Genomic DNA, 27346 nt, shown 5'->3' with positions numbered 1-27346 from the left:
GTAAGATGCAAACGTGTTTTACAAGAATACCACTGTTGTGTGTGTAAACTGGGGGTTGCGCTGCAGTGTAGGTTGAAGTATGATTTGATCCTAATCCTTAACTGTATGTCACTTTTGAACTTACGGGGCAAACTAGAAACAGAGGTGGGGAGAAATAAACATTAATATATCTTATGGACATTTCCAACAAATCCACCAGAGAATAAGACAAGCTTCATTGTTCAGAGATTTAGTTAGTATACAAAACATATTAATAGAAAAATAGGGGTTTCTAAGCCTAACAACATGACTGAAAACTGGTAGAAAATTATACTTTAGGTGGTTACAAAGAGACTTGTATGGAGCATAAAAATAAAAAGGATCTGGTGAGTCAAATATCCTCCACTGTAATGCAGCAACTTATTTTACTTCAAGAATGTACAAACGTTTGTACTTCTCATAATTGACCGTTCAATTATGGTCAGATCAACCATTCAATCTATATGTCACCCTCTTTCATTAAGATATATACTGTAGTTTCAATCAGCTAATGAAATCACCAACACAGTGAGGCCACCCATTTAAAAAATCAAGTATTGATCTCTCATTATTTGGCAAAATGAGTACTGGCTTTGGCCAAAGAATGGTAACAGCTTTGCAGCAAGAGAGCAGAAGCACAAAAAGGGGAAAGCCAATCAAAAAGATGAATTAAACTATCAAATATTCAGAAGGTAATATGTTCAGCAAACAAAGTACACAATTAGAAAGCAAGAGACTTTCCATGAGAGGAGGCTAACTGAAGAACACCCATAGAGAAAGAAGATTCCTGCAGTTCCACCAGGAAATCTGCTTGAGAAAACCTCACCAGCTTAGATTTGGAACAGGAGTCCAAAAGCAAAAGTATAGATGCAGAAAATTTGAAAGCAAAACAGAAAAATCAGGATGAAAGGTCATTAAACTGAAACAATAGCTCTGTTTTTCTCTCTCCACAGATGCTGCCTGAGTTGCTAAGTATTTCAAGCATTTGCTGTTTTCATTTTAGATCTGGAGCAGGCTTGGGGATCCTGTTTATTTCAATGGAGAGGAACAGCTGCAAGGTATGTACAGGCAAGTTATAGCTAATTTATATCTCGTTATAATTAATTGAGTTAAATATATTTTAAAATTTCTTAAGTGTTTCCTTGATTAAAAAAGATTTATTTTATTAATATCTAAACTTCAATAGTGTTGAAAGTTTCTGAGTATCAGAGGCATTTATAAATATTTGAACTGTCATTTTTGATGGACTTTGAATGTCAAAATGTGGCTTCAGAGAAAATACATTAACTTAGTTCATACAATAAACCCATAAAACCATAAGACATTGGAGCAGTATCAAGCCATTTGGTCCATCGTGTCTGCTCCACCATTCCATCATGGCTGATTTATTATCCCTCTCAACCTCATTCGCTTGCTTTCTCCCCATAACCCTAGACATCCTTACTAATCAAGCATCTATCAACCTGAATTTAAATATACCCAATCACTTCGCCTCCACAGATGCTTGTGGCAATGAATTCCACAGATTCACCATCCTCTGGCTAAAGCTATCCTTCCTCATCACTGTCCTAAAGGGACATTTTTGTATTCTAAGGCTGTGCCCTCTGGTCCTAGACTCCCCCACTATAGGAAACATCTTCTCCACATTCACACTAGGCCTTTCAATACTTGATAGTTCCAATAGGATCTCACCCCATTTTTCTAAACTCCAGCAGGTAAAGGCCCAGAACAATCAAATGCTCCTCAAACATTATCAATTTTATCCCTGGAGTCATTTTCATGAACCTCCTCTGGACCTCTCCAACGCCAGCACATCTTTTCTTAGATAAGGTGCCCAAAACTGTTCATAACACTCCAAGTACTGCCTGGTCAATGCCTTTTGAAGCCTCAGCATTAAATTCTTGCATTTATCTTCTAAGCCTCTTGAAATGAATACTAACACTGCATTTGCATTCTCAGAGCCAATTTCTTTATAGTATCACTTTGTTTCCTTATCTTTACGAAAAGATCATCAGTTCAACAGTGTCTTAAATTAGCAAGACTCAATCAATAATTGTTGCCATTCCATTTGTATATTTGAATCCTAGAATGTTCTTTTACCACAATTAGATGCAAATGTTCTGCTATTAGTCCACATAATATAGTGGGCTGCATTTCAAGAAATGATGAGTCAGAGTATGGGAAGGAGATAGAAAGCTTAGTGATATGGTGTCATGACGACAACCTCTCCCTCCATGTCAATGAACAAAAGAACTGGTTATTGACTTCAGAAAGGGGGCAGTGCACATCCTCCTGTCTACATCAATGGTGCTGAGGCTGAGAAGGTTGAGAGCTTCAAGTTCCAGGGTGTGAACATCACCAATAGCCTGGCTTGGTCCAATCATGTTGATGTCATGGCCAAGAAAGCTCACCAATCCCTCTACTTCCTCAGGAAGGTACAGAAATTTGCCACATCGACCCTTACTAGTTTTTCTTGATGAACCATAGAAAGCATTCTGCCTGGATGCATTAAGGGTTGGTATTGCAACAGTTCTGCACGTGACCATAAGGAACTGCGGAGCTGTGGACACAGCTTATCACATCATGGGAACCAGCCTCCCCTTCACTGACCCTGCCCACACTCCTCACTGCCTCAATAGAGTAGCCAGCATAATTAAAGACTCCAGCCAACCCAAGCATTCTCTCTTCTCCCCTGTCCCTCTAGGCAGAAGAATCAAAAAACCTGAAAGCACAAACCATTAGGTTCAAGGACAGCTTCTATCTCACTTATCAGACTCTTAAACGGACCTCTTGCACAATGAGGTGGACTATTAACCTTACAATTGACTTCATTATAATCTTGCACTTTATCATCTACCTGCACGGCACTTTCTCAGTAGCGTTTACACTTCATTGTGCATTGTTATTTTTTTTACCTTATTCTAGTTCAATGGACTATAATGATTTGATCAGTATGCAAGACAAGCTTAGTATATATTTGAATAATAAAACAATATACCATGCCAAAACCAAACTGATGCTTTAAAAAAAAGTGATATCTGTTCTTCAATTAAAAATAGAAAAATTTAAGTATCAACAAGGAGATATATGGAGAGAGTTACCTGGACTGGAAACTCTATCACGATACTTGGGTGTGTATTCATCCAGCATCTGGAGCATTACCCACATGGTGAAGCTGAACAGACCAGCTAGGAAGCCGTAAAAGACCAGATAGAAGAGAAAAATCAAAGCTGTATGAAAGGAATTAAAAAAAAAGTTAAATTCTGTTTCCAAAATGCCTCTAACGCCCCGGGTTCATTTTATAGTTCATACTTGGAAATTTTATACAACAAGTAGCTGAAAAAATTCACTAGTGCTAACTTACCTGTCAACCAGCCTACGCACAGAGTGCCATTTCACATAGCACCACAGTTGTAAGGAGCCTAAACCAGTTGTGGCACCCGTTTGGAATGTGAACTGGGAAAAGTGGATGATGAAAGAGAATAGATAAGCACTTTGAATAAATGCTTAAGCCCTTTGTGCCAGGCATCATTTCAAAGGACTTGATATGGATATTAAAGCAAAGGCTTTTGAGACCATCTTCGTACCAATTCTTTGCCAGAACAACCTCAAATCTAATCACCTCTTCTGTTTACTCTGCCAAATCATGTACATTCTACTTCTTCAGATATTCCTGAAATACAACTTTGAAGTTTGTTTATTTATTTATTCAGATAGGATTGGAAGGGCCTCCCAGCAACCACTGATTTAACACCAGCCTAATCATGGGACACTTTACAAAGACTAATTGACCTACCAACCAATATGTCTTTAGTATGTGGGAGGAAACCAGAGCACCACATGGCCATGGGGAGAACATGCCTCTCAGGGTATATAGCAAATGTAAACTCCACCAGCAACCAATCCTCAGACATGAATGAGGAATGGAGATCGAGTTTAAAATGCAACCCTGAACAAATAGTTTTCCTGAACAAGTTAAATGGAGTTGATTGCAAAGCAGACAATGCTAGCAACATTCATTTTGGGTGTCTGTACAAAGGAGGAGTTTTGTGAAAACTATAAAGTAAGCATTATAGATACATTGTGACTACTCAATTGTACTGCTGTTACCTTTGATCTTTAGCATATAAAAATATCAATATTGGGTTGTAAGGCCTCTTCCTCCAAGAATGCCTCATTTTGTTGAATAAAACACTTCTGCATCCACAAGCCAGTGTTTCTCCGGTAACTTTGTTCATGTTACAACAGTACAAACTTCTCACAGATAGCAGTGGCAATTGAACTTGGTTCACCAGTAATGTGCTGTGCTAGCCTCTACACTACTGTGCTGCCCATAAATAATCTGCCACAGGGTATTATGTTTTGAAGCAACCCTCTGAAAATAAACACATATTTGAAACCCTTCATCTCTAAGTATTGACCTTAAATTTCTCATTGAGTCAGCCTCTTAGGCTGTACTTTCACCATTCACTCTATCAAAATTGGATCAAATTTGTGTTTTTAAGTCTTCGGTGCTTCTGTGGAAGACTATCGTCATCATGAAAGAGCATTGCTTTTCTGCATGGAATTGTGATGTTGTTGCCACCTTGTTCCTTGAGGGGGTAGGAGAGGACAAGCAGTTTCTGGGTTTCATTGTTTTAGACATAATACAGAGGGGCATGAAAGAGGTGAGAGGCTGCACTACTGAAAAGGGAGAATGGAGGGTTCATCCACAGAGGCCATGTTATAAAGGTCTCTATCACCTTATTGTGCTCAATGTCATAACATCAATGCTTCCCTTAATGTTTGCAAAACAAAAGAGCCGGTGATTCAAGGGGCAACAGTGGCGCGGTCCATATGCTCCTGTCTTCATCAACGGTGCTGAGGTCAAGAGGGTTGAGAGCTTCAAATTCCTAAGATTGAACGTCACCAATGGCCTGTGCTGGTCCAACCAAGCAGATGCAACAGCCAAGAAAGCTCACCAATGCCACTCCTTCCTCAGGAAGATAAAAAAATCTGGCATGTCCACTTTGACTCTCACTGATTTTTATTACTGCATCATAGAAAGCATCCTATCCAAATGAATTACAGCAACTGCTCAGCCTTAACTTAAACTACAGTGAGTTGGCACACAGCTTAGCCCATTATGGTAACCAGCCCCCCCCCCCCCCCCATGGACTCATCTACATTTCTTGCTGCCTCAGTTAAGCGGATGATATAATTAAAGACCCCACCCACCCCAGCTGGACATTCTCTCTTCTCCCCTCTCCTAATAGTAGAAGATACAAAAGCCTGAAAGTACGCACCATTAAGCTCAAGGGACGCTTCTACCCAGATGTTATACAGAATAGTACAATACAATGACCCTCATTATGATCTTGCAATTTATTGTTCACAAGCACACACAAAATGCTGGAGGAACTCAGCAGGCCAGGCAGCATCTATGCAAAAGAGTAAACAATTGACATTTTGGGCTGAGACCCTTCATCAGTCCTGTCCATCAGACTTCGGCCTGAAATGTTGATTGTTTACTCTTTTCCATAGATGCTGCCTGGCCTGCTGAATTCCTCCAGCATTTTGTGTGTGTTACCTTGATTTCCAGCATCTGCAGATGTTCTCTTGTTTGTTTCCACGCACTGCAGTTTCTTTCTAACTGTAGCAATCTATTCTGCATTCCACTATTGTTTACTTTATACTACTTCAATGCAATGTGTAAGGAGTTAATCCATTTGAATAGTATGCACCACAAGCTTTTCACTGTACCTCGGTATGTGTGACAATAATAAACAGTTTGGCTGGAGCTCAGAAATAAGAAAAGTGCAATTACATTGGTGGGATTATGCTGCAGGCTCCTCCCCTCCTCCACCACTGGATAGACACCGAGGCATGGAGGAACAGGCATCCAGACAGATTATGGAAAAGTGCAGAGACAATAGGGTGGTCACCATATCACCAAGACCAAGGAGATGGTGGTGGACTTTAGGAGATCTAGGCCTCATATGGAGCCAGTGATCATTAATGGAGAATGTGTGGAGCAGGTTAAGACCTACAAGTATCTGGGAGTACAGTTAGACGAGAAGCTAGACTGGACTGCCAACACAGATGCCTTGTGCAGGAAGGCACAGAGTCGACTGTACTTCCTTAGAAGGTTGGCGTCATTCAATGTTTGTAGTGAGATGCTGAAGATGTTCTATAGGTCAGTTGTGGAGAGCGCCCTCTTCTTTGTGGTGGCGTGTTGGGGAGGCAGCATTAAGAAGAGGGACACCTCACATCTTAATAAGCTGGTAAGGAAGGCGGGCTCTGTCGTGGGCAAAGTACCGGAAAGTTTAACATCGGTAGCAGAGCGAAGGGCGCTGTGTAGGCTACGGTCAATCATGGAAAACCCTGAACATCCTCTACATAGCACCATCCAGAGACAGAGAAGCAGTTTCAGCGACAGGTTGCTATCGATGCAATGCTCCTCAGACAGGATGAAGAGATCAATACTCCCCAATGCCATTCGGCTTTACAATTCAACCGCCAGGAGTAAGATATGTTAAAGTGCCGGGGTTAGGACTCAATGTATTTAAGTAAACTACTTAAGAACTTTTTTAAAAGCTATTTATTAATGCTTTTTGAGAGGGTGATTTTAGATGCATATCATATTTTTACTGAGTTAAGTATTGTATGTAATTAGTTTTGCTACAATAAGTGTATGGGACATTGGGAAAAAAATGTTGAATTTCCCCATGGGGATGAATAAAGTATCTATCTATCTAGTGGGATCTTTTAACTTCCCCATTATTGATTGGAACTTCCTTAATTCAAAAGGCTTAATGGTGCAGGATTTCTTTATGGTTTCAAGTATTATATGCAGTCTGGAGAGAGTCCAACTAGAGTAGCAAACATGCTGGACCTGCTTTTGGGAAATGAGCCAGGCCAGGTGACAGACCTGATAGCCCTGACAATGAACTACGAATTATGTTTTGAGATAATTATTAGCAAGGATAAAATTGGATCTTGCAGGAAAATACTAAATTTGAGGAGGGCAAATTATGACAAGACAGGAGCTTGATTGGGAGCAATCGCTGTTGGACAAGTCCACGTCTGACATGTGGGAGTTCTTTAAAGACCAGCTAAACAGAGTTCAGGGTCAGCATGTTTCAGTAAGGAGTAAGGATAAGGATGGTATGGCAAGGGAAACTTGGATGACCTGAGAGAGCCTAAATTTAGTTAGGAAGTAAAAGGAAGCATACAAAAGGATTAGAAAGCTAAACTCACTCTGGGCTCTTGTGGGATACAAAGATAACAGGAAAATGTTCACAATTAGCAAGGCCAAAAAGGGCCATGAATTGTCCTTGGCAGGCAGGATCAAGGAGAATCTCAAGGCATTTTATATTATGAATGAGAGGAGCACGAAGGGGTTTGTAGATCCAGGCATAAAGGAGAAGATTTTTGCTTGAAGTTAGTGCTTCAACCACTTGCTCTAAATAAGTATTAAATGTTAATATTTACCAAGGAGAAGGATTTGGAGGATAGTGTGTCTAGTGTACTAATGCGTTATGACATTCTGAAATTAACCAGGAAGTAGTGCCTCTGGTGGACCCAGAAGGTGAAGATGCATGGAATCCAGGGTGATTTGCACATTTGGATTCAGAACTGGCTTTCCTATAGAAGACAGAGTCAGGAGGGAAGGTTGAATTATGGCTGGTGGGGGGGATCCATGACCAATGGTGTTCCTTAATGTTCGGTGCTGGGATCTCTATTGTTTGTGAAATAATTTGGATGAAACTGTAGATCGGTGAAGATGCAGGAAGAAAGTGGAGTTTAATCCAAGAGTGAAGTGCAGCACTTTGCAAGATCAAATGAAAGGAGCAAGTACACAGTTAATGGTAGATCCCTAATAGCATTGAGGTATAGATGGATCTTTGGCCAGCCGGTGGCGTAGTGGCATCAGCACTGGACTCCGGAGCGAATGGTCCTGAGTTCAAATCCAGCCGGCTCCTTTGCACACTTTCCATCCGTGCTGGGTTGAGCGTCGAGCTGGCAACTCGACCTGGTTAAAAAAAAAACTGGAGAATGCTACAGAAATGCCACCTGATTAGCAATCACCAAAACGATCGGTGCAAAAAACTTGTCATGAAGGTGCCCCGATGACTCCATCAGGAGTTGAGGGCATTCTTCTTCTTCTACAGATGGATAATTTACTGAAGTGGCTACACAAATGGACAAGGTAATAAAGAAGGTATATTGCATGTTTCACTGGTCAGGGTGTTGAGTAAGGAAGTCATGCTGTATTTGTAGCTTTGCAAAACTTCAGCCAGACCACACTTCAGGTATTGCACGCAGTTCTGGTTGCCCCATTGTAGGAAGGGTGTGAAGGCTGTCAGAGAGTGTGCAAGTGGTTTACCAGGATGCTACAAACAAGGGAAAACGTGCAGATGCTGGAAATCCAAGCAAAAAAAAAACAACACACACACACGTAAAGAGTCAACATTTCAGGCCCAGACTCTTCAGCCTGATGAAAGCTCTTGGTCCAAAACTTTAAATTTTCTCTCTTCCCCAGATGCTGCCTGACCTGCTGAGTTCGTCCAAAATTTTGTGTGTGTTACCAGGATGCTACTTGGATTAAAGGGCAGGAGCTACAAGTTGGACAATTCACGTCAGGGCTCCGTAAAAAGAGCAACTGAGGTTTCAAAGGCAGAGTTTCGCCGTGGTTTCTGAGTTGACGAGTTATCAATCAGCAAGAGAATAAGGCGGATGAGCTTGAAGCTCAGGTGCGAATGGGTAACTATGATGTTGTTGGGATAACAGAGACATGGCTGCAGGGAGATCAGACCTGGGAAATGAAGGTACAAGGGTATACGTGCTATCATAGGGACAAAAATGTGGGCAGAGGGGGTGGGGTGGCCCTGTTGGTGAGGAATGAGATTCAGTCCTTTGCAAGGGGGGACATAGGATCGGGAGAAGTGGAGTCTGTGTGGATAGAATTGAAGAACAGTAAGGGCAAAAGGACCCTAATGGGTGTTGTCTATAGGCCACCAAACAGTAGCATGGATATTGGGTGCAAGTTGAATAGGGAGTTAACATTGGCATGTGGCAAAGGTAATGTCGCAGTAGTTATGGGGGATTTCAACATGCAGGTGAACTGGGAGAATCAGGTTGGTGCTGGACCCCAGGATAGGGAGTTTGTAGAGTGCCTAAGGGATGCATTCTTGGAACAGCTTGTACGAGAGTCGACCAGGGACAAGGTTATTCTGGATTTAGTGTTATGTAATGAACAGGATTTGATAAGCGATCTTGAAGTAAAGGAGCCATTAGGAGGTAGTGATCATAATATGATAAGTTTTTATCTGCAATTTGAGAAGGATAAGGGCAGCTCAGAGGTGTCAGTGTTGCAGTTGAACAAAGGAGACTATGGAGCCATGAGGGAGGAGCTGGCCAAAGTTAACTAGATGGATATCCTAGCAGAAAAGACAGTGGAACAGCAATGGCAGGTATTCTTGGGAATAATGCACAAGGTGCAAAATCAGTTCATCCCCCAGAGAAGGAAGGATTCAAAGGGGGGAAAGGGGCCACAGTGGTTGACAAAGGAAGTCAGAGATTGCATAGCATTAAAAAAAAAAGGAAGTATGACAGAGCTAAGGTGAGTGGGAGGACAGATGATTGGGAAATTTTTAAGGAACCACAGAACTTAACTAAAAAGGCAATACGGGGAGAAAAAATGAGGTACGAATGCAAGCTAGCCAGGAATATAAAGGAGGATAGCAAAAGCTTTTTTAGGTATGTGAAGAGTAAGAAGATAGTTAAGAACAATGTTGGGCCCTTGAAGAATGAATTGGGTGAAATTGTTATGGGAAACAGAGAAATGGCAGAAGAATTTAATAAGTACTTTAGATCTGTCTTCACTAAGGAGGACACAAGCAATCTCCCAGATGTATGGATGGGCCAAGGACATAGGGTAACAGAGGAAATGAAACAGATTGACATTAGGAAAGAAACGGTGATGAGTAGACTGATGGGACTGAAGGCTGACAAATCCCCAGGTCCAGATGGTCTGCATCCTAGGGTACGAAAGGAGGTGGCCCTGGAAATTGCGGATGCATTGGTAATCATTTTCCAATGTTCCTTAGATTCAGGATCAGTTCCTGAGGATTGGAGAATGGATAATGTTATCCCACTTTTTAAGAAAGGAGGGAGGGAGAAAACAGAGAACTATCGACCTGTCAGCCTAACATCAGTAGTGGGGAAGATGCTAGAGTCCATTATTAAAGATGAAATAGTGGCATATCTAGATAGCAGTGATAGGACTGGGCCGAGCCAGCATGGATTTACCAAGGGTAAATCATGCTTGACTAATCTATTGGAGTTTTTCAAGGATGTAACCAGGAAGTTAGACAAGGGAGATCCAGTGGATGTAGTGTACCTCGATTTTCAGAAGGCATTTGATAAGGTCCCACATAGGAGATTGGTGGGTAAAATCAAAGCTCATGGCATTGGGGGGAAGACATTGACATGGATAGAAAACTGGTTGGCAGATAGAAAGCAAAGGGTAGCGGTGAATGGGTGTTTCTCGGAATGGCAGGTGGTGACTAGTGGGGTGCCACAGGGCTCGGTATTGGGACCACAGCTGTTTACCATTTACGTCAATGATTTAGATGAAGGCATTGAGAATAACATCAGCAAGTTTGCTGATGATACTAAGCTGGGTGGCAGTGTGACATGTGATGAGGATGTTAGGAGAATTCAGGGTGACTTGGATAGGCTGGGTGAGTGGGCAGATACTTGGCAGATGACGTTTAATGTGAATAAGTGTGAGGTTATCCACTTTGGGAGTAAGAACAGGAAGGCAGATTATTATCTGAACGGTGTAAAGTTAGGTAAGGGAGAAATACAAAGAGATCTAGGAGTCCTTGTTCATCCGTCACTGAAGGTGAATGAGCAAGTACAGCAGGCAGTGAAGAAGGTTAATGGAATGTTGGCCTTTATTACAAAGGGAATTGAGTACAAGAGCAAGGAAATCCTTTTGCATTTGTACAGGGCCCTGGTGAGGCCACACCTGGAGTATTGTGTACAGTTTTGGTCTCCAGGGTTAAGGAAGGACATCCTGGCTGTAGAGGAAGTGCAGCGTAGAGTCACAAGGTTAATTCCTGGGATGTCAGGACTGTCTTACGCAGAGAGGTTAGAGAGACTGGGCTTGTACACGCTGGAATTAAGGAGATTGAGAGGGGATCTGATTGCAACATATAAGATTATTAAGGGATTGGACAAGATAGAGGCAGGAAATATGTTCCAGATGCTGGGAGAGTCCAGTACCAGAGGGCATGGTTTGAGAATAAGGGGTAGGTCATTTAGGACAAAGTTAAGGAGAAACTTCTTCTCCCAGAGAGTTGTGGGGGTCTGGAATGCACTGCCTCGGAAGGCAGTGGAGGCCAATTCTCTGGATGCTTTCAAGAAGGAGCTAGATAGGTATCTTATGGATAGGGGAATCAAAGGATATGGGGACGAGGCAGGAACCGGGTATTGATAGTAGATGATCAGCCATGATCTCAAAATGGCGGTGCAAGCTCGAAGGGCCAAATGGTCTACTTCTGCACCTATTGTCTATAAGAGGGATTCATTAGAAAAGGCCAATAAGAATAATGCAAGTGCAAGCAGAGCGGCCATTATTTGAGTAGCTATTCTTTTGAGAATGCCAGTCTTTAGGAGTGGCTTTGGCTCATCAGGCAAAGGCAAGATCAGGCTTCGGTGAGGTATATTGTCTTGTAAGTTTCTCTCTCCGTTCTTATTTGTTCATTACTCATCTATTAGTACATTACATAATATAGTGGGAATGGCTCCAGGGGTAGTGTTTTGCACTCTGTGGGATGTGGGATAAACAGATCTGCATCAGGTGCACCAAATTGCATCTCCTGAGAGAACGTATTAAGGAACTGGAGCTGCAGCTCGATGACCTTCGACTCATATGGGAGAATGAGGAGGTGATAGACAGGAGCTACAGGGAGGTAGTCACCCCGAGGTTGCAGGATACAGGTAACTGGGTGATTGTCAGGAGAAGGAGGGGAAATGCACAGCCAGTGCAGAGTACTCCTGTGCCCATACCCCTCAATAATAAGCATCCAACTTTAGATACTGTTGAGGAGGATGACCTACAGGGAGGAGTCACAATAACCGGGTCTCTGGCACTGTCAGCTGCTGCAGCTAAGAAGAGCAGAGAGGTGAAGAGGAGTGCAGTGTTTATAGGAGATTCCTTAATCAGAGGAACAGAGATGAGGTTCTGTGGGTGCAATAGAGATATCCGGATCGTATGTTGCCTCCCTGGTGTCAGGATCAGGGATGTCTTGGATCGGGTCCGTGGCATTCTCAAGGGCAAGGGTGAGCAAACAGAACTTTTGGTACATATTGGCACCAATGTCATAGGTAGACAAGGTGAGGAAGTCCGGAAGAGAGATTTTAGGTAGAAAGCTGAGAAACAGGACCTCCAGGGTAGTAACCTCTGCATTGCTGCCTACGCCAGTGAGGGTAAGAATAGAATGACTTGGCAGGTGAATGTGTGGCTGAGGAACTGGCACAGGGGGCAGGGGTTCAGATTTATGCATCATTGGGATCTCTTCTGGGGAACCTGAACAAAAGGGACAGGTTCCACCTGTACCCAAGGGGGTCCAATATCCTTGCAGGCATGATGACTAGAGTTGTTCAGGTGGGTTTAAACTAAATTGGTAGTGGGATGGAAACGGGAGTGATAGTGCTGAAGATGAGGTAATTGGTTTACAAACAGAGGCAATGTGTTGTGAAACTCTTAGCAAAGAGAGGCTGATGATAGGCCAAAATTGCAGTCAACAGGATGAGCTGCAACAAAATTGAAAAGGGTGAATTCAGGACTGAAGATGTTATATTTGAATTCACGCAGTGTTTGAAATTGTACCACGGATTAGCATGTATGATGTTGTAGGAATCACTAAATCATGGCTGAAAGAAGATTATAGCTGGGAGGTTAATGTCCAAGGATACACATGTCAAAAGGACAGACAGGAAGGCAGAGAGGCGCTGTTGGTAAAAAATGAAATCAAATCGTTAGAAAGAGGTGACATAGGGTCAGAAGGTGTTGAATCATTGTGAATAGAACTAAGGAACTGCAAGGGTAAAAAGACCCCGATTGGAGTTAAAAACCGATCCCCAAACAGTAGTAAGGATGTGGTCCATAAATTACATAGGGTTATGTTACTATTATCATGGAGGATTTCAATATGCAGGTAGATTTGGAAAATCATGTTGGTGCTGGATTCCAAGGGGGTGAATTTTTAGAGTGCCTTTGAGATGGCTTTTTAGAGCAGCTCATGGTTCAGCCCACTCGGGGATCAGCTATTCTGGATTGGGTGTTATGCAAAGAAATGAAATTGACTAGAGAGCTTAAGATAAAAGAACCCTTAGGGGTAGGTGATCAGACTATGATCGAATTCACCCTAAATTTTGAGAAGAAGCTAAAGTCAAATACATCAGTGTTACAGTGGAGTAAAGGGAATTAGAGGCATGAGAGGATTTGACCAGAATTGACTGGAAAAGAGCACTGGCAGGAATGACGGCAGATCAGCAATGGCTGGAATTCTGGAAGCAATTTGGTAGGCACAGGAAATAGATACATCCCAAAGAGGAAGAAGTATTCTGAAGGCAAGATGACACAACCTTGGCTAACAAGAGAAATCAAAGCCAACATAAAAGTCAAAATAGGGTATATAATAGAGCAAAAACTATTGGGAAGTTAGAGGACTGGGAAACTTTCAAATAGGCGACTTAAAAAAAGTCATTAAGATGGTAAACATGGAATACGAAAGAAAGCTAGCCTAAATATTAAGGAAATACCAGAAGTTTCTTCACATACATAAAGTGCAAGAGAAAGGCAAGAGTGGATATTGGACTGCTGGAAAATGATGCAGGAGAGGTAATAATGGAGGATAACTAAATAATGGACCAAACGGCATACCTCAGGGGTACATGTTAGCCCACTGCCCTACTCTCTGTATACACATGACTGTGTGGCTAGGCATAGCTCAATTACCATCTACAAATTTGATGACTATACAGCCATTGTTGGTAGAATCTCAGGTGGTGACAAGAGGGCGTACAGGAGTGAGATATGCCAACTAGTGGAGTGGTGCAGCAGCAACAAACTGGCACTCAACGTCAGTAAGACAGAAGAGCTAATTGTGGACTTCAGGAAGGATAAGACTAAGGAGCACATACCAATCCTCAGAGAGATCAGAAGTGGAGAGAGTGAGCATCTTCAATTTCCTGGGTGTCAAGATCTGAGGATCTAACCTGGTCCCAACATATTGATGTAGTCATAAAGAAGGCAAGACAGTGGCTATACTTTATTAGGAGTTTGAAGCGATTTCACATGTCAACAAATACACTCAAAAACTTCTATAGTTGTACCGTGGAGAGCATTCTGACAGGCTGCATCACTGTCTGGTATGGAGGGGCCAAAAGAAGTTGCAGAAAGTTGTAAATCTAGTCAGCTCCATTTTGGGCACTAACCTACAAAGTACCCAGGACATCTTTAGGGAGTGGTGTCTCAGAAAGGCAGCGTCTATTATTAAAGACCTCCAGCACCCAGGGCATGCCCTTTTCTCTCTGTTACCATCAGGTAGGAGATACAAAAGCCTGAAGGCACACACTCAGTGATTCAGGAACAGTTTCTTCCCCTCTGCCATCCGATTCCTAAATGGACTTTGAAGCTTTGGACACTACCTCACTTTTAAAAAAAATATACAGTATTTCTGTTTTAGCATATTTTAATAATCTATTCAATATATATAATTGATTTACTTGTTTATTTATTATTATGTTTTATTTTATTTATCATTATTTTTTCTCTCTCTCTGCTAGATTAAGTATTGCATTGAACTGCTGCTGCTAAGTTAACAAATTTCACGTCACATGTCAGGGATAATAAACCCGATTCTGTTTCTGAGTAAGTATTTTGCATCAGTCTTCACTGTGGGAGACACTAGCAGAATGGTGGAAGTTCCAGGTTTCATGAATTGTGTGAAGCTACCATTACTAGGGAGAAGGTTCTTGGGAAACTGGAAGGTCTGAAGGTAGATAAGTCACCCGGACCAGGCGGCGTACACACCACTGTTCTGAAAGAGGTGGCTGAAGATTGTGGAGGCATTAATATAATCTTTCAAAATCACTTGATTCTGGAAGATAGGAGAATTCCAAATGTCACTCCATTCTTCAAGAGAGGCAGAAGAAAGGAAATTATAGGCAGTTAGTCTGTCCTCAGCAGTTGGAAAGATGCTGGAATCCATTGTTAAGGATATGGCTTCAGTGTTCTTGAAGGCATGATAAAATAGGCTGTAGTCAGCATGGTTTCCTAACAAGTCTATCGGAATTCTTTTAAGAAATAACATGCCGGAGAGACAAAGGAGAATCAGTTGATATTGTGCATTTGGATTTTTAGGCGGCCTTTGACAAGATGCTACATAAGAGGCTGCTTAACAAGCTGCAAGCCCATAGTATTACAGGGAAGATTCTAGCATGGATAAATCAGTGCCTGACTGACAGGAGGCAAAGAGTGGGAATAAAGGTGGCTTTTTCTGGCTAGCTGCCAGTGTCTAGTGGTGTTCCACAGGGGTCTGTGTTGGGACTAATTTTTTTTAATGCTATATGTAAATGACTTGGGTGATGGAATTGATGGCTTTGACTTGAATCAGTTTAGGAAAATGGGCAAAGAAGTGGCAGATGGACTACAGTGTCAGGAAGTGTATGGTCTTTCACTTCGGCAGAAGAAATGAAAGGGTTAACTATTTTCTAAATGGACAGAAAATACATAAAAAATTGAGGTGCAAGGGAACTTGGGAGCCTTTGTGCAGGATTCCCCAAAGGTTAATTTGCAGGTTGAGTCTGCGGTGAGGAAGGCAAATGTGATGTTAGCATTCATTTCGAGAGGACTAGAACATAAAAGCAATGATGTAATGTTGAGACTTTATAAACCACTGGTGAGGTTCATGTGGAGTATTGTCAGCAGTTTTGGGTCCTCTATCCTAGGAAAGATGTGGACAAGTTTCAAAGGAGGTTCATGAAAATGATTTCAGGTTTGAACGGCTTGTGATAGGAAGAGTGCTTGATGGCTCTGGGGGTTGGGAACAAAACACTTATTTAAATTGGTATCAAGATCTGAACAACATGTGTGCCAAATGGTCAGTCCAATGTTGCACTGTTCTATGTTCTATAAATTCTACAAACCACTTCTTCTACTTTGCCATGGTGGTACAAACAGCAACAGGCTGATGGACATGCAGATCTCTATAACCTGTCAGGTGTTTCTGTAGTGTAATACTGCTTTATTTCCTAAAGGAATCCACATAAGGAGAATTACTCTCTCACAGGCAGATGAAGAATAATTATGGTTCTGCAATCTAAAATCTGAGAATTAATTCTTGGTGTCCTTTGCCCTTTCCCCCCACCATCCCCATCCCTGCCATTGCATTATGCAGTTTCAGCTTATATATGGGTGAAAAATATAACTTATTGCATTTACACATTAGAGATAGCATTACTCAGTGAAATAGGTAAATAACAGTTAAAGACTGAAAGCAAATTATTTCTCTGGTCAGTATATATTTATTCTTTAGTTATCCCTGTCGGGAGTTTTTCTGTCAAAATGCATACCAATCATGTTATGTATACCTACAATGATGTGTATATGGTCAACTTTACAGTCATAATGGCACTTTAAACTCCTACACAATAACAAATATTACATTATTCAATAGGTGCTTGGCACACCTTGGACATACTGTAGCACTGAAGATCAGCAAGTTTAATTTTAGGTATGCTTGTTTACTGGATTTGAAGTTTATGGTTGGTGATGTGAAGGGATAATTGGGTATTCTAAAAAGATCCGAAGTTGTTGATGATTTATCTGCCATGGAAGTTCTCATTTGTCATAAAATATTAAATGGTACCAAAACAAAGCCACCTCACCCTCCCCAAAGGTTTCTTGCATAGGACCGGCAATCCTCAGAGAATTATTAGTTAGATGTTCCTAAGGTCCTCCAACAAATTTGAGGAGGGTATCAATATTTTACGCAAAAGGAAAATACTATATACATTATTAAAAGTGCATAAATTTTACTATTTGCAAGAAAATTAACAAAGCACTAAATTATCTTTCAAATCTTTATCTGTCAGAATATTGGATAATAAAGACAGAATTCATTTATCTTTATTTTGATTAGCTCAGGAGCTCTTAAACATTTTACAGTCAATCAAATACTTTTACAGCCACATTTTCAATATAGGAGCCAATTTAGAAACAGCAAGTTCCCAAAACAACATTGTGATAATATCAAACAATTAGCATTCCATATAACTTGTATTAACTGCTAATTGATATAAATATTGGCCTCCATATCAGGAAAAATTTCCCTTGCCTTCTTTGAAGCAGTTCTGAAGGATCTTGTATATCTACACAAAGGTATCAACAGAAGCTTAGTTTTAACATCTCAACCATAATAGAAATCTTGGGTAGTGTAACATTCAGTTCATGACTAGGTTGCTGTGCTCAAGCCTAAATCAAAAGTAAAAATGCAACCGTCAGAGACACTGACAACCACACATTTAAATATACTGAACACCGATTTCATATTATTTTGTGTGTGTGTGGATTATAATGTCTTTTGGATACAACTTTATTCAGAAAATAGATTACAACCAAGAATTTCGGGTTTCATGTTCTAAAATATAATCTATTTTGCAACTCCTGTCCTGAAATGTTTTAGAGCTAATGATGTATTTATTGAAGCACAGACTGTTCTGATGCAGGAAACATGACAACTAGATTGCACACAGTTCTGGCTTTTGTTTTAATACAGTATATGATTGATGAGTAGATGCTGGTCAGAAGCATATAAATTACTGTTGATGTTCTAGAATGTAGTCCAATAGTTACTTTTACAGATGAAAAAGCAGACGGTTCTTAAGTTTTACAACCTTTCTATAAGATTCACTTGTAACACTGCAGCAATCTCAGGGCTGAACTAGAGTGGTAGCTCAAGCATTTTTGATATAATCTTGGAACTATTTGGAGGTGAGAATGCCACCAACTGAGCTGTAATTGACATGGCAAACACTGTTAACTGCAAGAGTAATTTTAGAAAAAGGTATATTTAATTCATCTATATCGGCCTTGTGACATTGTACACAAAATCAAAACAAGTAGGATCTGAAGGTGAAACATGGTACTTCATTTTGGTTATAAGTACTCTATTTTAAATAATTGCTTCAATTTTATGATTGAGGAGTGAAGCTTTTATTAATTAAGAATGCAAAGAAATAAAGAATATTTGGAGCATTGAGATTTCTCTAACACAGGTTCAGATATAAACCTGGTGCACTGCAGTGCCACCAATGGGAGGAATGTGTAATTTTATGTGAATTAAGTTTCCAAAATTTGACAGTTTCCTTGCAAACACATCCATACAAAGTGATTACTGTCAGAAATAATAATTGAGTGGAACATTATGCACACACTTGTTTCAAAAATGATCATTTAACTGTTAGCAAAAACCAAAAAAACGTTTTTGAAATTTTACATCTCTTGCACATGGACTGTTTGCAGTAAATTACAATGAATTATTTACACTTGTTGATCTAAAACAGGAGAAGCTCTGGATGAGAATATTTATTGATTGATTGATTCATTGAAACAGTGCAGAACAGGTCCTTCCGGTCCAACAAGCCACACTACCCAGCAATCCATCGATTTCTCCCCAGCGCAATCTCAAGACAATTTACAATGACCAATTAACCTACTACCTGGTACGCCTTTGGAATGTAGGAGGAAAAGAGCACCTGGGGAAAAAAAAATCACTGTGCTCATGGGAAGAAGGTACTGACTTCTTGAACCCTGATGCCCCAACTGTAATAGTGTTATGCCACCAGCTATGCATTGCACAATCTAATTCATTGGCATCAGCAACTTTAATAACTTCACTGGACTACAGCGGCTGAAGCTGCTAATTAGAGCTCTTTAAATTGCTCACGATTTTCATAGTATGTGACAGGTTGTCTCCACCAACCCTGTACAATGGTCAGAAGTTGAGAACAGAAAGGGCAACTTGATGAGATAATTTGAGACCGAGATGTTCCACCAATGTAATTTTCCCCTCCCTCACTCACAATACATGCTGTTGCCTTTAACGTGATTAACTTACATTTTTGGGCTTGTAGCTTCAAAGTGACTACCGTGGCACACAATTTTATTCATCTATTTACTCATTTGAAAGAAAATTATTTACTTAATTATTAACTTTAATGTCCTAAAATAACCAAACCACTGAACCAAGAAAGAATATATTAGAGCAGGCAACCAGATAGGTTGAAGAGGGGTTTTTAAAGAAGGTCTTGAAGGAGACCCAAATGCCTAAAATCACAATCAACACCATAATAACATATTACTGCTGCCACCTTGTAGCTCCAGAGTCTTGAATGTGGAGTTTGCAAGTTCTCTGTGATTTTGTGTATTTACCCTTAGTAGTCAGATTTCCTCTTACCTGTTAAAGATGTGGAGGAGAGTGACAAGAAAATGCCTCAAGCAGGAGAACTACCGAAGATGAAAGTGATGAGTGTGAAGTGCCGATGAGTTGGTGTGAACGCAACGGGCTGTGGAGTCTGCTTTGTGTTATATCATGCTCTGTGACAGCTACCCCCTGATTGGGTGAAGAAATCGAGTGATGCACAGGGAGGCCAGAGCTTTAGGATTACAGAAGCAGGTACACCAGGAGAAAATGCAGGGATCAGAACAAGGCTGAATGTTTTAAAAGTCAAGGCTGCACAGATCAAGGGGTAAATGGGGCCATGTGGATTTCAATGCAAGTAGCAGAATTTTGGAAGGACCAAATATTAGATTTTTTAGTATAATCAGAATCTAATATGCTCCTGAATTAGGCAAATTAGATTCTGGTGAAAACTAAAACTAAAACATGACTGCAGGATTCAGCGGAGGATGGGCTAAGGCAAGAATAAAGATCAACTATTTTACAGCAGGTGAAAGTAATTAATCTTGATGAAGATGACAAGCTGGGAATGGAATTAAAATTCAGTATCAAGTTCAAAAGACTTGACTTAGCAATCGGTCTGTGATATTGAGTGAGAGTCTGTATCACCATTTGTAGAACCCCAGCCCATTAGCCCATCTGACCTGGCTTCATCCTTTTACCTATCCATCCCTTTTCTTACCTTCTCAGAGAGGCATCTCATTGAAACCCAGCTGGTTCCGGAAAGCCTGGACAGAATGAAAGTGGACAGGATGTTTCCATGACAGGAAAGGTCTGGGATCTGAGGACACTGCTGCAGAACAAAGGGATGACCCTTTTAAAACTAAGATGAGGAGGAATTTCTGTGGTGATGAATCTGTGAAATCTGTTGTCACAGGGAGATGTGGAGTCCAAGTCATTGGGCATAGTTAAGGGAAAGATTGATCGATTTTCAATTGGCAAGAGGGTTAAGGGTTTCTGGAAGAAGCCAGGATTGAATGGCAGAGCAGACACAATGGGCTGAATGACCTAATTCTGCTCCTATATCTTATGGGTCTATCACAAAAGATAATTTGTGATCAATTTAACACTTTTTTGCCACATAACTCTCCATTTTTCTTTCATCCATGTGCGTATCTAAGAGTCTCTAAAATATCCCTGATCATTCTGCCTCTACCACCAGCCCCGGCAAGGTGTTCCATGCACCTACCACTGTTAAAAAAAATGTACCTCCAACATCTCCCCATACTTTTCTTCAAACATTTAAAAGTATGCCCCCTTTAATTAGCCATTTCCAATCTCAGAAAAGTTGTCCACTATCTATGCCTCTAACCATTTTGTACACCTCTATCAAATCACCCCTCAACTCCATCTGCTCAACCTATCCTCGTAAGAAATGCTCTCTAATCCAGGCACCATCCTGGTAAGTCTCCTCTGCACCCTCTCTAAAGCTTCCACATCCTTCCTGTAATAAGCCAACTAGAAATGAACTGAACACAATAGTCCGAGTGTGGTCTAACTGGAGTTTTAGAGCTACAACAATACATTGCAGCTCTTCAACATGATCCCCTGACTAATAAAGGCCAATACAACACATGCCTTTTTAGTCATCCATTCAACTTTGAGGCATCTGTGGATGTGAACCCAAGATACCTGTTCCAACACATCTCAAAGAATTCTGCCATTAACCCTGTATTCTACCTCCAACTCTGACCTATCACTTCATAGTTTTCCAGAGGAGACTCCATCTGCTACCTATCAATGATCTGCATCCTATCAATACCCCATGTAACCTACAACAACCTTGTACATGGTCCACAACACCACCAACCTCTGTCGTCTGCAAACACACTAACCCACCCCTTCACTTCTTCGTCCAAGTTACCTATAAAAATCACTAAGTGCAGGGTTCCCAGAACAAATCCTGCAGAATACCACTGGTCACTGACCTACAGGCAGAATATGCTCCATCTACCATCGTCCTCTGCCTGCAGTGGGAAGCCAATTCAGAATCCACACAGCTTAACTTGTCTCCTGACTTACTGAATGAGTTCAACTATGTGGAACCTTATCAAGCACCTTAATAAAATCCATATATACTACACATCCACTGCTCCCCTTTCATCAAATTTGATTTGTCACTTCCCTGAAGAATTCAATTCAATTCACGAGGAAGCCATGTTGATTATCCTTCTCCAAATGCTCATAAATCCTGTCTCTAAGAATCCTCTCCAATAGTTATGCCTATCACTGACACAAGACTCAAGGGTCTTTAATTCCCAGGATTATCCCTACTCCCTCAATTGAACAAAGGAATAGCATTTACCACCCTCCAATCTTCTGATACTACTCCTGTGCCCAATGAGAACACAAAGATCATCGCCAAAAGCACAGCAATATCTTCTCTTGGTTTGCATAGTTACCTGGGGTATATGCCATCCAGCCCAGGGTTTTAATAGTTAGTCATTGACCCACAGCTTGACGGCTTGTGGTTACATTTCCTGGCAAGAGCGTCGTTGGGAAGGTGACTCCTTAACAGTTTCATCATCAGCAATACAAAAGTGTGCTAGTAGCAGAGATAGTTGGGAATGTAGAATTTGGGTTCCACTCAAATCAGCTGTAATATCCTTGAATTGCAGAGCAGTTTTGAAGGGCTGAATAGCCTGTTTTTGCTTCTATTGTGTTATTCCTTTTCATGTCTTGTGGTGCATCAGGCAGCATTTTTGCCATTTGACTTCTTTTTCCCCAAAACTGAGACCAAGTTGCTAGCTCGACTCAGATGGAAAGCGTGCAAGGAGCCGGAATTGAATGCTGGAATTGAATTTGCCTCAAAGTCCAGTGTAGATGTCACTAAACCACCAGCCAGCCTAATATTTTTGCTTCTGATTCACACATATATACATCTCTATGGACATTCACCAGGGTAAGCCCTGGTTAGCATTTCATAATGAACATTATTACCATTTCGCCATTTAAGTAGCATTCCATAAATCTCCACAGTAACAATCTGCCAAGGTTGCTTTAAAAGCAACTCCCAAGTCCGCACCCTCTATCACACTGATCAATGTGTTGAAGAGCTGGTTAAAATGCTCATCTACATGTCATACACCATCCAGAGATCTTGCCGTTCACTGAACTAAACAAGATTACAAGGACTGAAACATGGGAGTTATTGAGAAGAGGAGTGTAGACTTGGGGCCAGGAGAGAGAGGCTCAATGTCTTCTTTGACTAGAAGGGTCAAGGTGACTTATTGAAGGAGGGAGTGGGAGGAGGAATCTGTTGACAATAGGAGTTAAATGGTGCTTGTGGAGAAATCTGGGTGGAAATTAGTGCAGGAGGAGGGTCCTGTAGATAACAGTTAATTCATAATATATTTCAAGCATTTACAAATCTCAGAATTGTATTCATACCTTGAGGAGCTATTTAGTCCCCAGTACTGAGGAAATACAAATGATAAGAGTATCATTAAATTAACTCAAGCTACCATTTAAGGCCCCTCTGAACTCTGGAAACCAAAATACAAGACAAGTTATGCTAAGCAGAACAAAATCAAGAGACAGGAATGAGTTAAGCAGAATGACTCGGGGAACTTCCAACCTTGGAAAATGATAACTGAGGAATGACCTTAGAAGAGCTATAAAGATTAAAAGGTGACATAGAAAATATAAACCAGGAGTACCATTTCAAAACAAACTAATAGTAGGACTGTGGGAATAAGTTTAAATTGTAAAAACAAAGATTTCAGACTGATATCAGGATGTTTTTCATCACACAAAGATTGAACACATGGAATTGACTCCTACCTAGGGTGATGTTGGAAAACCCTGGAGTCACAAATATTTGGAAGTTGAGTTGCAATGGATATAATTATGCAGTCTTTCTGTTTGGATGAGCCAGGATGTGCCAAATGGCCTTCCTCATCTGTATCCATCTGGCTATTTTGCACATCCCTGGAAATACATTTCCACATGCATTGTTTAAAACAGCATTTAATCAAGACAACAGCAAGTCAGGGTTACAATAGTAACGGGTTTTTCACTGGAGCACCATCAACCACAAGGTCTCCAGTCGCTCAAAAAGTCAATCCACCGCCATCATTTCAAGAGCAACTGGACACAAGTGATAAACACTAATTTTGCCCACATCCTGAGAATTAAAAATCTTTTCACAACCTGAGTGTTAGATTAAATCTACAGAAACTGAGACAGGATGAACAGCTCTATGGTTGGTTATGGGGAGCAGGTAGGAAAGTAGATAGAGTCCATGATTAAATTGGCAATGATCTTATGGAATCCGAGAGCTAACTCAAGGGGTTGAAAGTCTTGCATTTGCTCCTATTTAGGTTCTTAGACTTGTCTTACACAGGTAATGCTAGTACGGATAATGGCTATTTATTATCCAATGTCAATATTGGCTTCCATTTCAAATCGAAATGCCATCCAAGAGAAAAATAATAGATACGTGAACTGATTAAATTAGAAGGCAGTATCACCATTTTATTTATTAATCCCCAATCACTGCAAACACTGGTATGCTAATTATTTAGCTGTTGAAGTGGTCAGATTTTTTCTCATTGGTACATTTGCCTGTGCAGTTTAACTCTGTAGACCAATCTCTCACATTTCCTACTCTCCATTTCTCCTTCAGACAAGGTGCTGCTCAGAGAATTTACTTAAAATTAATAGATCCAGTAGTCATATTGCTACTTCCAATGTCTGCTCAGAAATGAGGACGCAGCCACAATGAGGTGCGAGAAGATCAGCTCAATGTGATAAGGGGCACACACACCCAAAATTCAGTCAAGAGTCAAATTCAAAAAAAGGAATGACTGCTAATATCAATGTTACAAGCAGTTTGTCTAGAAAAAGCACTCCTTTGTATATTTCAACAGGTGCATCACAGTTTAGATAAAAATAAAGAACATACAAATACTTATTACAATGTCTAAGGGAAAAGAAATATTTATTTTCAAACAGTTAAAAGTGTTTGGCTTCATGTTTCTGGATGGCGCCCTGCTCTGGTTTCCTGTGGTAGTTTCAAGGATAACTAGTAAGCAATACAACATAAGGAGGAGAAATCGATAAGACCGGCTTTCTTTTCTGCAAATTGATTGTTACACAAGAAAGAGTTTCCATATATGACAGTTTTAAATTCTCCATATAGGCATTTTAAAACTAATGGATAGAATTATCCTTAACACTTAAAAGAAAATATCCAATGATCCTCAGGCAAGATTTCCAAAATGGGGACATAAACATACCAAGGTCAAAGTTAGCAAAGTTATAGTTTCTTTATCGCAAGTAAAAATAAAAATTGATGGTAGATAATGATGTACAAGAAATGATCTATACAAGTACAACTTCCATTGATGTTGCTCAACATTTGTAATTAAGTTATTTAAACGATTTAATACAAGTAACATATAAATGTTTCCCTTTGCATTAGGCAATGCAAATTTAAAGTCGATCATATTAAAGCATTGGCCTTTGGAGACCTTAACTAGCCGTGCTTTTCCAATTATTCATCTTCAGAGATTCCGTTTCGTTGGGGACTGCATTGCTACAATCCATCTATGATGAAAATCACACCTTTTCAAAAAATGATTACTTTCCTGTTGCCAAAGGTACAGTTAAAACAAAAAGACTGGAAATCTTTGATTGCGATTAATAATGATTTATATACGTGTTCCATGCAATAGGTATATAACCACAGGACAAGCTTTCATTTCATGTTGCTTAAGAATAAGAACACTTAATATTATAGGAATTTATTTGGCATCCACCTCAAGCATTTACAGCAATATGCTACAAATTCACAACAGTTTGCAGCGTGCGGTGACTGACTGTTCGATGTTCAAGTAAATCTCAATAAACTGACCAAGGTCTCATTGGAACGAAAGAACAGGAAACCTGGCGGATACGACTAGTCATTCATATCGACCATTAGGAGTTTGCTCACGTTAACACTGAGCATCGTGATTGACAGTCACTGCATAATGCGCAGGTCTCTCCCAATTACCTCCCGCCTGCTTAGCTTCCTTACCCCCCCCCCCCCATACATTTTGTCATACCAGCAGAATATTGCTTTGAATAAACACTATAAAATTACACCTCGTCTTCTCCCTGACTTAGTATTGGTTTAACCGGCCTTATCAATGGTGCGTCTGGCGATTGTGTGTGGGTCAGGGAGAGAGAGAGTGTGTATGTGTGTGGGAAAGAGCAAATGTCAGCTTGTGTGTATGAGAGACGGAGAGAGCAAGAGAGTATGTGCGTGAGAGTGAGAGAGCGAGAGAGAGAGAGAGAGAAAGTGAGTGTGTCTGTGAGTGAGAGAGACGAGACGAGAGGGGGATCCCCGGTTACTCTCTGCACATTCTGCCCTCAGTCCCTGCGGGATGCTGCCCGGCCTGCTAACATAGGCAATGCAGCACTGCGGGCGAAGCGTCTGAGAATGGTTCATCCTCTCTCTTCCAAACGCAGCAATCGTGACCCGGGTGAAGACCCTCGCACTCAACCATAAATATCTATCAATCCTGATTCTAAACGCACACAATAAAATGAAGCAATTTATAGCTCATTCAAGATCTAACCTTGGGAATATTTTTTCCCTAAATAAAGAGGCTGATTTTGTGTGTTTGCAGAACACGCACACCATTTCTCTCCCTCTCTCCGTGCTTCCTTACCCCAACTGCTGGCCGTCCTCCCCATAAACTGGCCGGTTCCGGGGTTGTAGATGAAGTTCTTCCATCCTCCTGCTTCTTGTTCGAAATCCTTCTTCACATCCTTATCAGCCATGGTGTTCAAGATAAACTGGGAGGGCTGTAACAGTCCTTTTAAGCAGACGAGGGGTGAGGGGTATCCCTTATCTTTGGATAATATTATGGGCTTCTCTTTCCCTTTTACCCCCTCGATCCCACTTGTGCTACCGTCGCCCTTCGATGCTGCAGTGAAGAACCGCAGCGGCTACCCCGCGGCTATAAGGCTGACCGAGCATGCGCCTTGCGCAAAGCCGGCGCGCGACGGGGCGCGGCCCCGGGGATGGCACGCGCCGCGGCGTGGCTGCTGGTGCGTGGGCGCCGAGGAGGAAGGGGGCGCGCCCGCGCTGGCGTTGCCCAATCGGGAGGCGGGGGCAGGTGCGCCCTCGGAATTCGGGGACCGCGGTCGGGGCGGCTGTTGCGCGGTGTTCCGCGCGCACGCGTGAAACCATTCCCATGGAGGCGGGACGGAAAGCTGATGAGACCAGTGCTTTAGTGGGAAGGTACATGTGCATCACCTACTTTAGCGCGGGAGGGCGAAGGAACCGCGAGCACGCGCGCTGCACCATACCACAGTGGCGTGTTTGCGCACCCACCTGCGGATGGAGGGGTGTAAGTGTGTAGGGGGTGAAAGCCTTGAAATTCTTAATGCAACTGCAGTATATTTGTGCGAGGTTGTGGATGAGGGAAGGGATAATATTCCTTGCATCCTGTGGACAGCCGATACGTTTCGCGACAGCTGACACACTACGAAATGCGGACACACATGTGCCGTCTTCCGAAAACATATGATCGTTAGCTAGACAGAAATCCTATTTGCACTAGTTTTTACACAGGAGAACGGGTAAGCTCAGAATTCTAGACTGGTTTATCCCCACCTCTGAAATCATCAGCACCGCATTACAATACCAACTTCCATTTTGATAGTTCTGCCATAACTGTGAGTAACATCCATAAGCAAATTAGTGCAAATGTTGGACAATTGATACTCAAAGGAAAGCTGCAAGAAGGACTCAGCGGCTATGGAGAGTTAACATTTCGGTTCTCTGGCTGTAAGAGGAAGTAAGAAAAGTTAGG

At 41.4% G+C, this 27346-nt stretch overlaps 1 protein-coding gene across 1 annotated transcript in view; it reads right to left on the bottom strand.

Annotated features, from left to right (window-relative positions):
• The window catches only part of atp1b3a (ATPase Na+/K+ transporting subunit beta 3a), a 50451-nt gene extending 23948 nt beyond the window's left edge, over positions 1-26503 (bottom strand). Inside the window, exons 1-2 of the mRNA XM_073041491.1 lie at positions 26198-26503; positions 3120-3248 (exon numbers count right to left, since the gene is read on the bottom strand). Of these exons, the coding sequence (XP_072897592.1) occupies positions 3120-3248; positions 26198-26309 (241 nt within the window). The 5' untranslated portion in view covers positions 26310-26503. The remainder of the gene's footprint in view (positions 1-3119; positions 3249-26197) is intronic.
• Positions 26504-27346: the final 843 nt, after the last annotated feature.

The sequence above is a fragment of the Hemitrygon akajei genome, chromosome 3 (genome assembly GCF_048418815.1).
Source record: "Hemitrygon akajei chromosome 3, sHemAka1.3, whole genome shotgun sequence".
Lineage (NCBI taxonomy): Eukaryota > Metazoa > Chordata > Chondrichthyes > Myliobatiformes > Dasyatidae > Hemitrygon > Hemitrygon akajei.
Note: the sequence above shows the minus strand (reverse complement) of the source record. Positions and strands in the feature narration are given on the sequence as shown.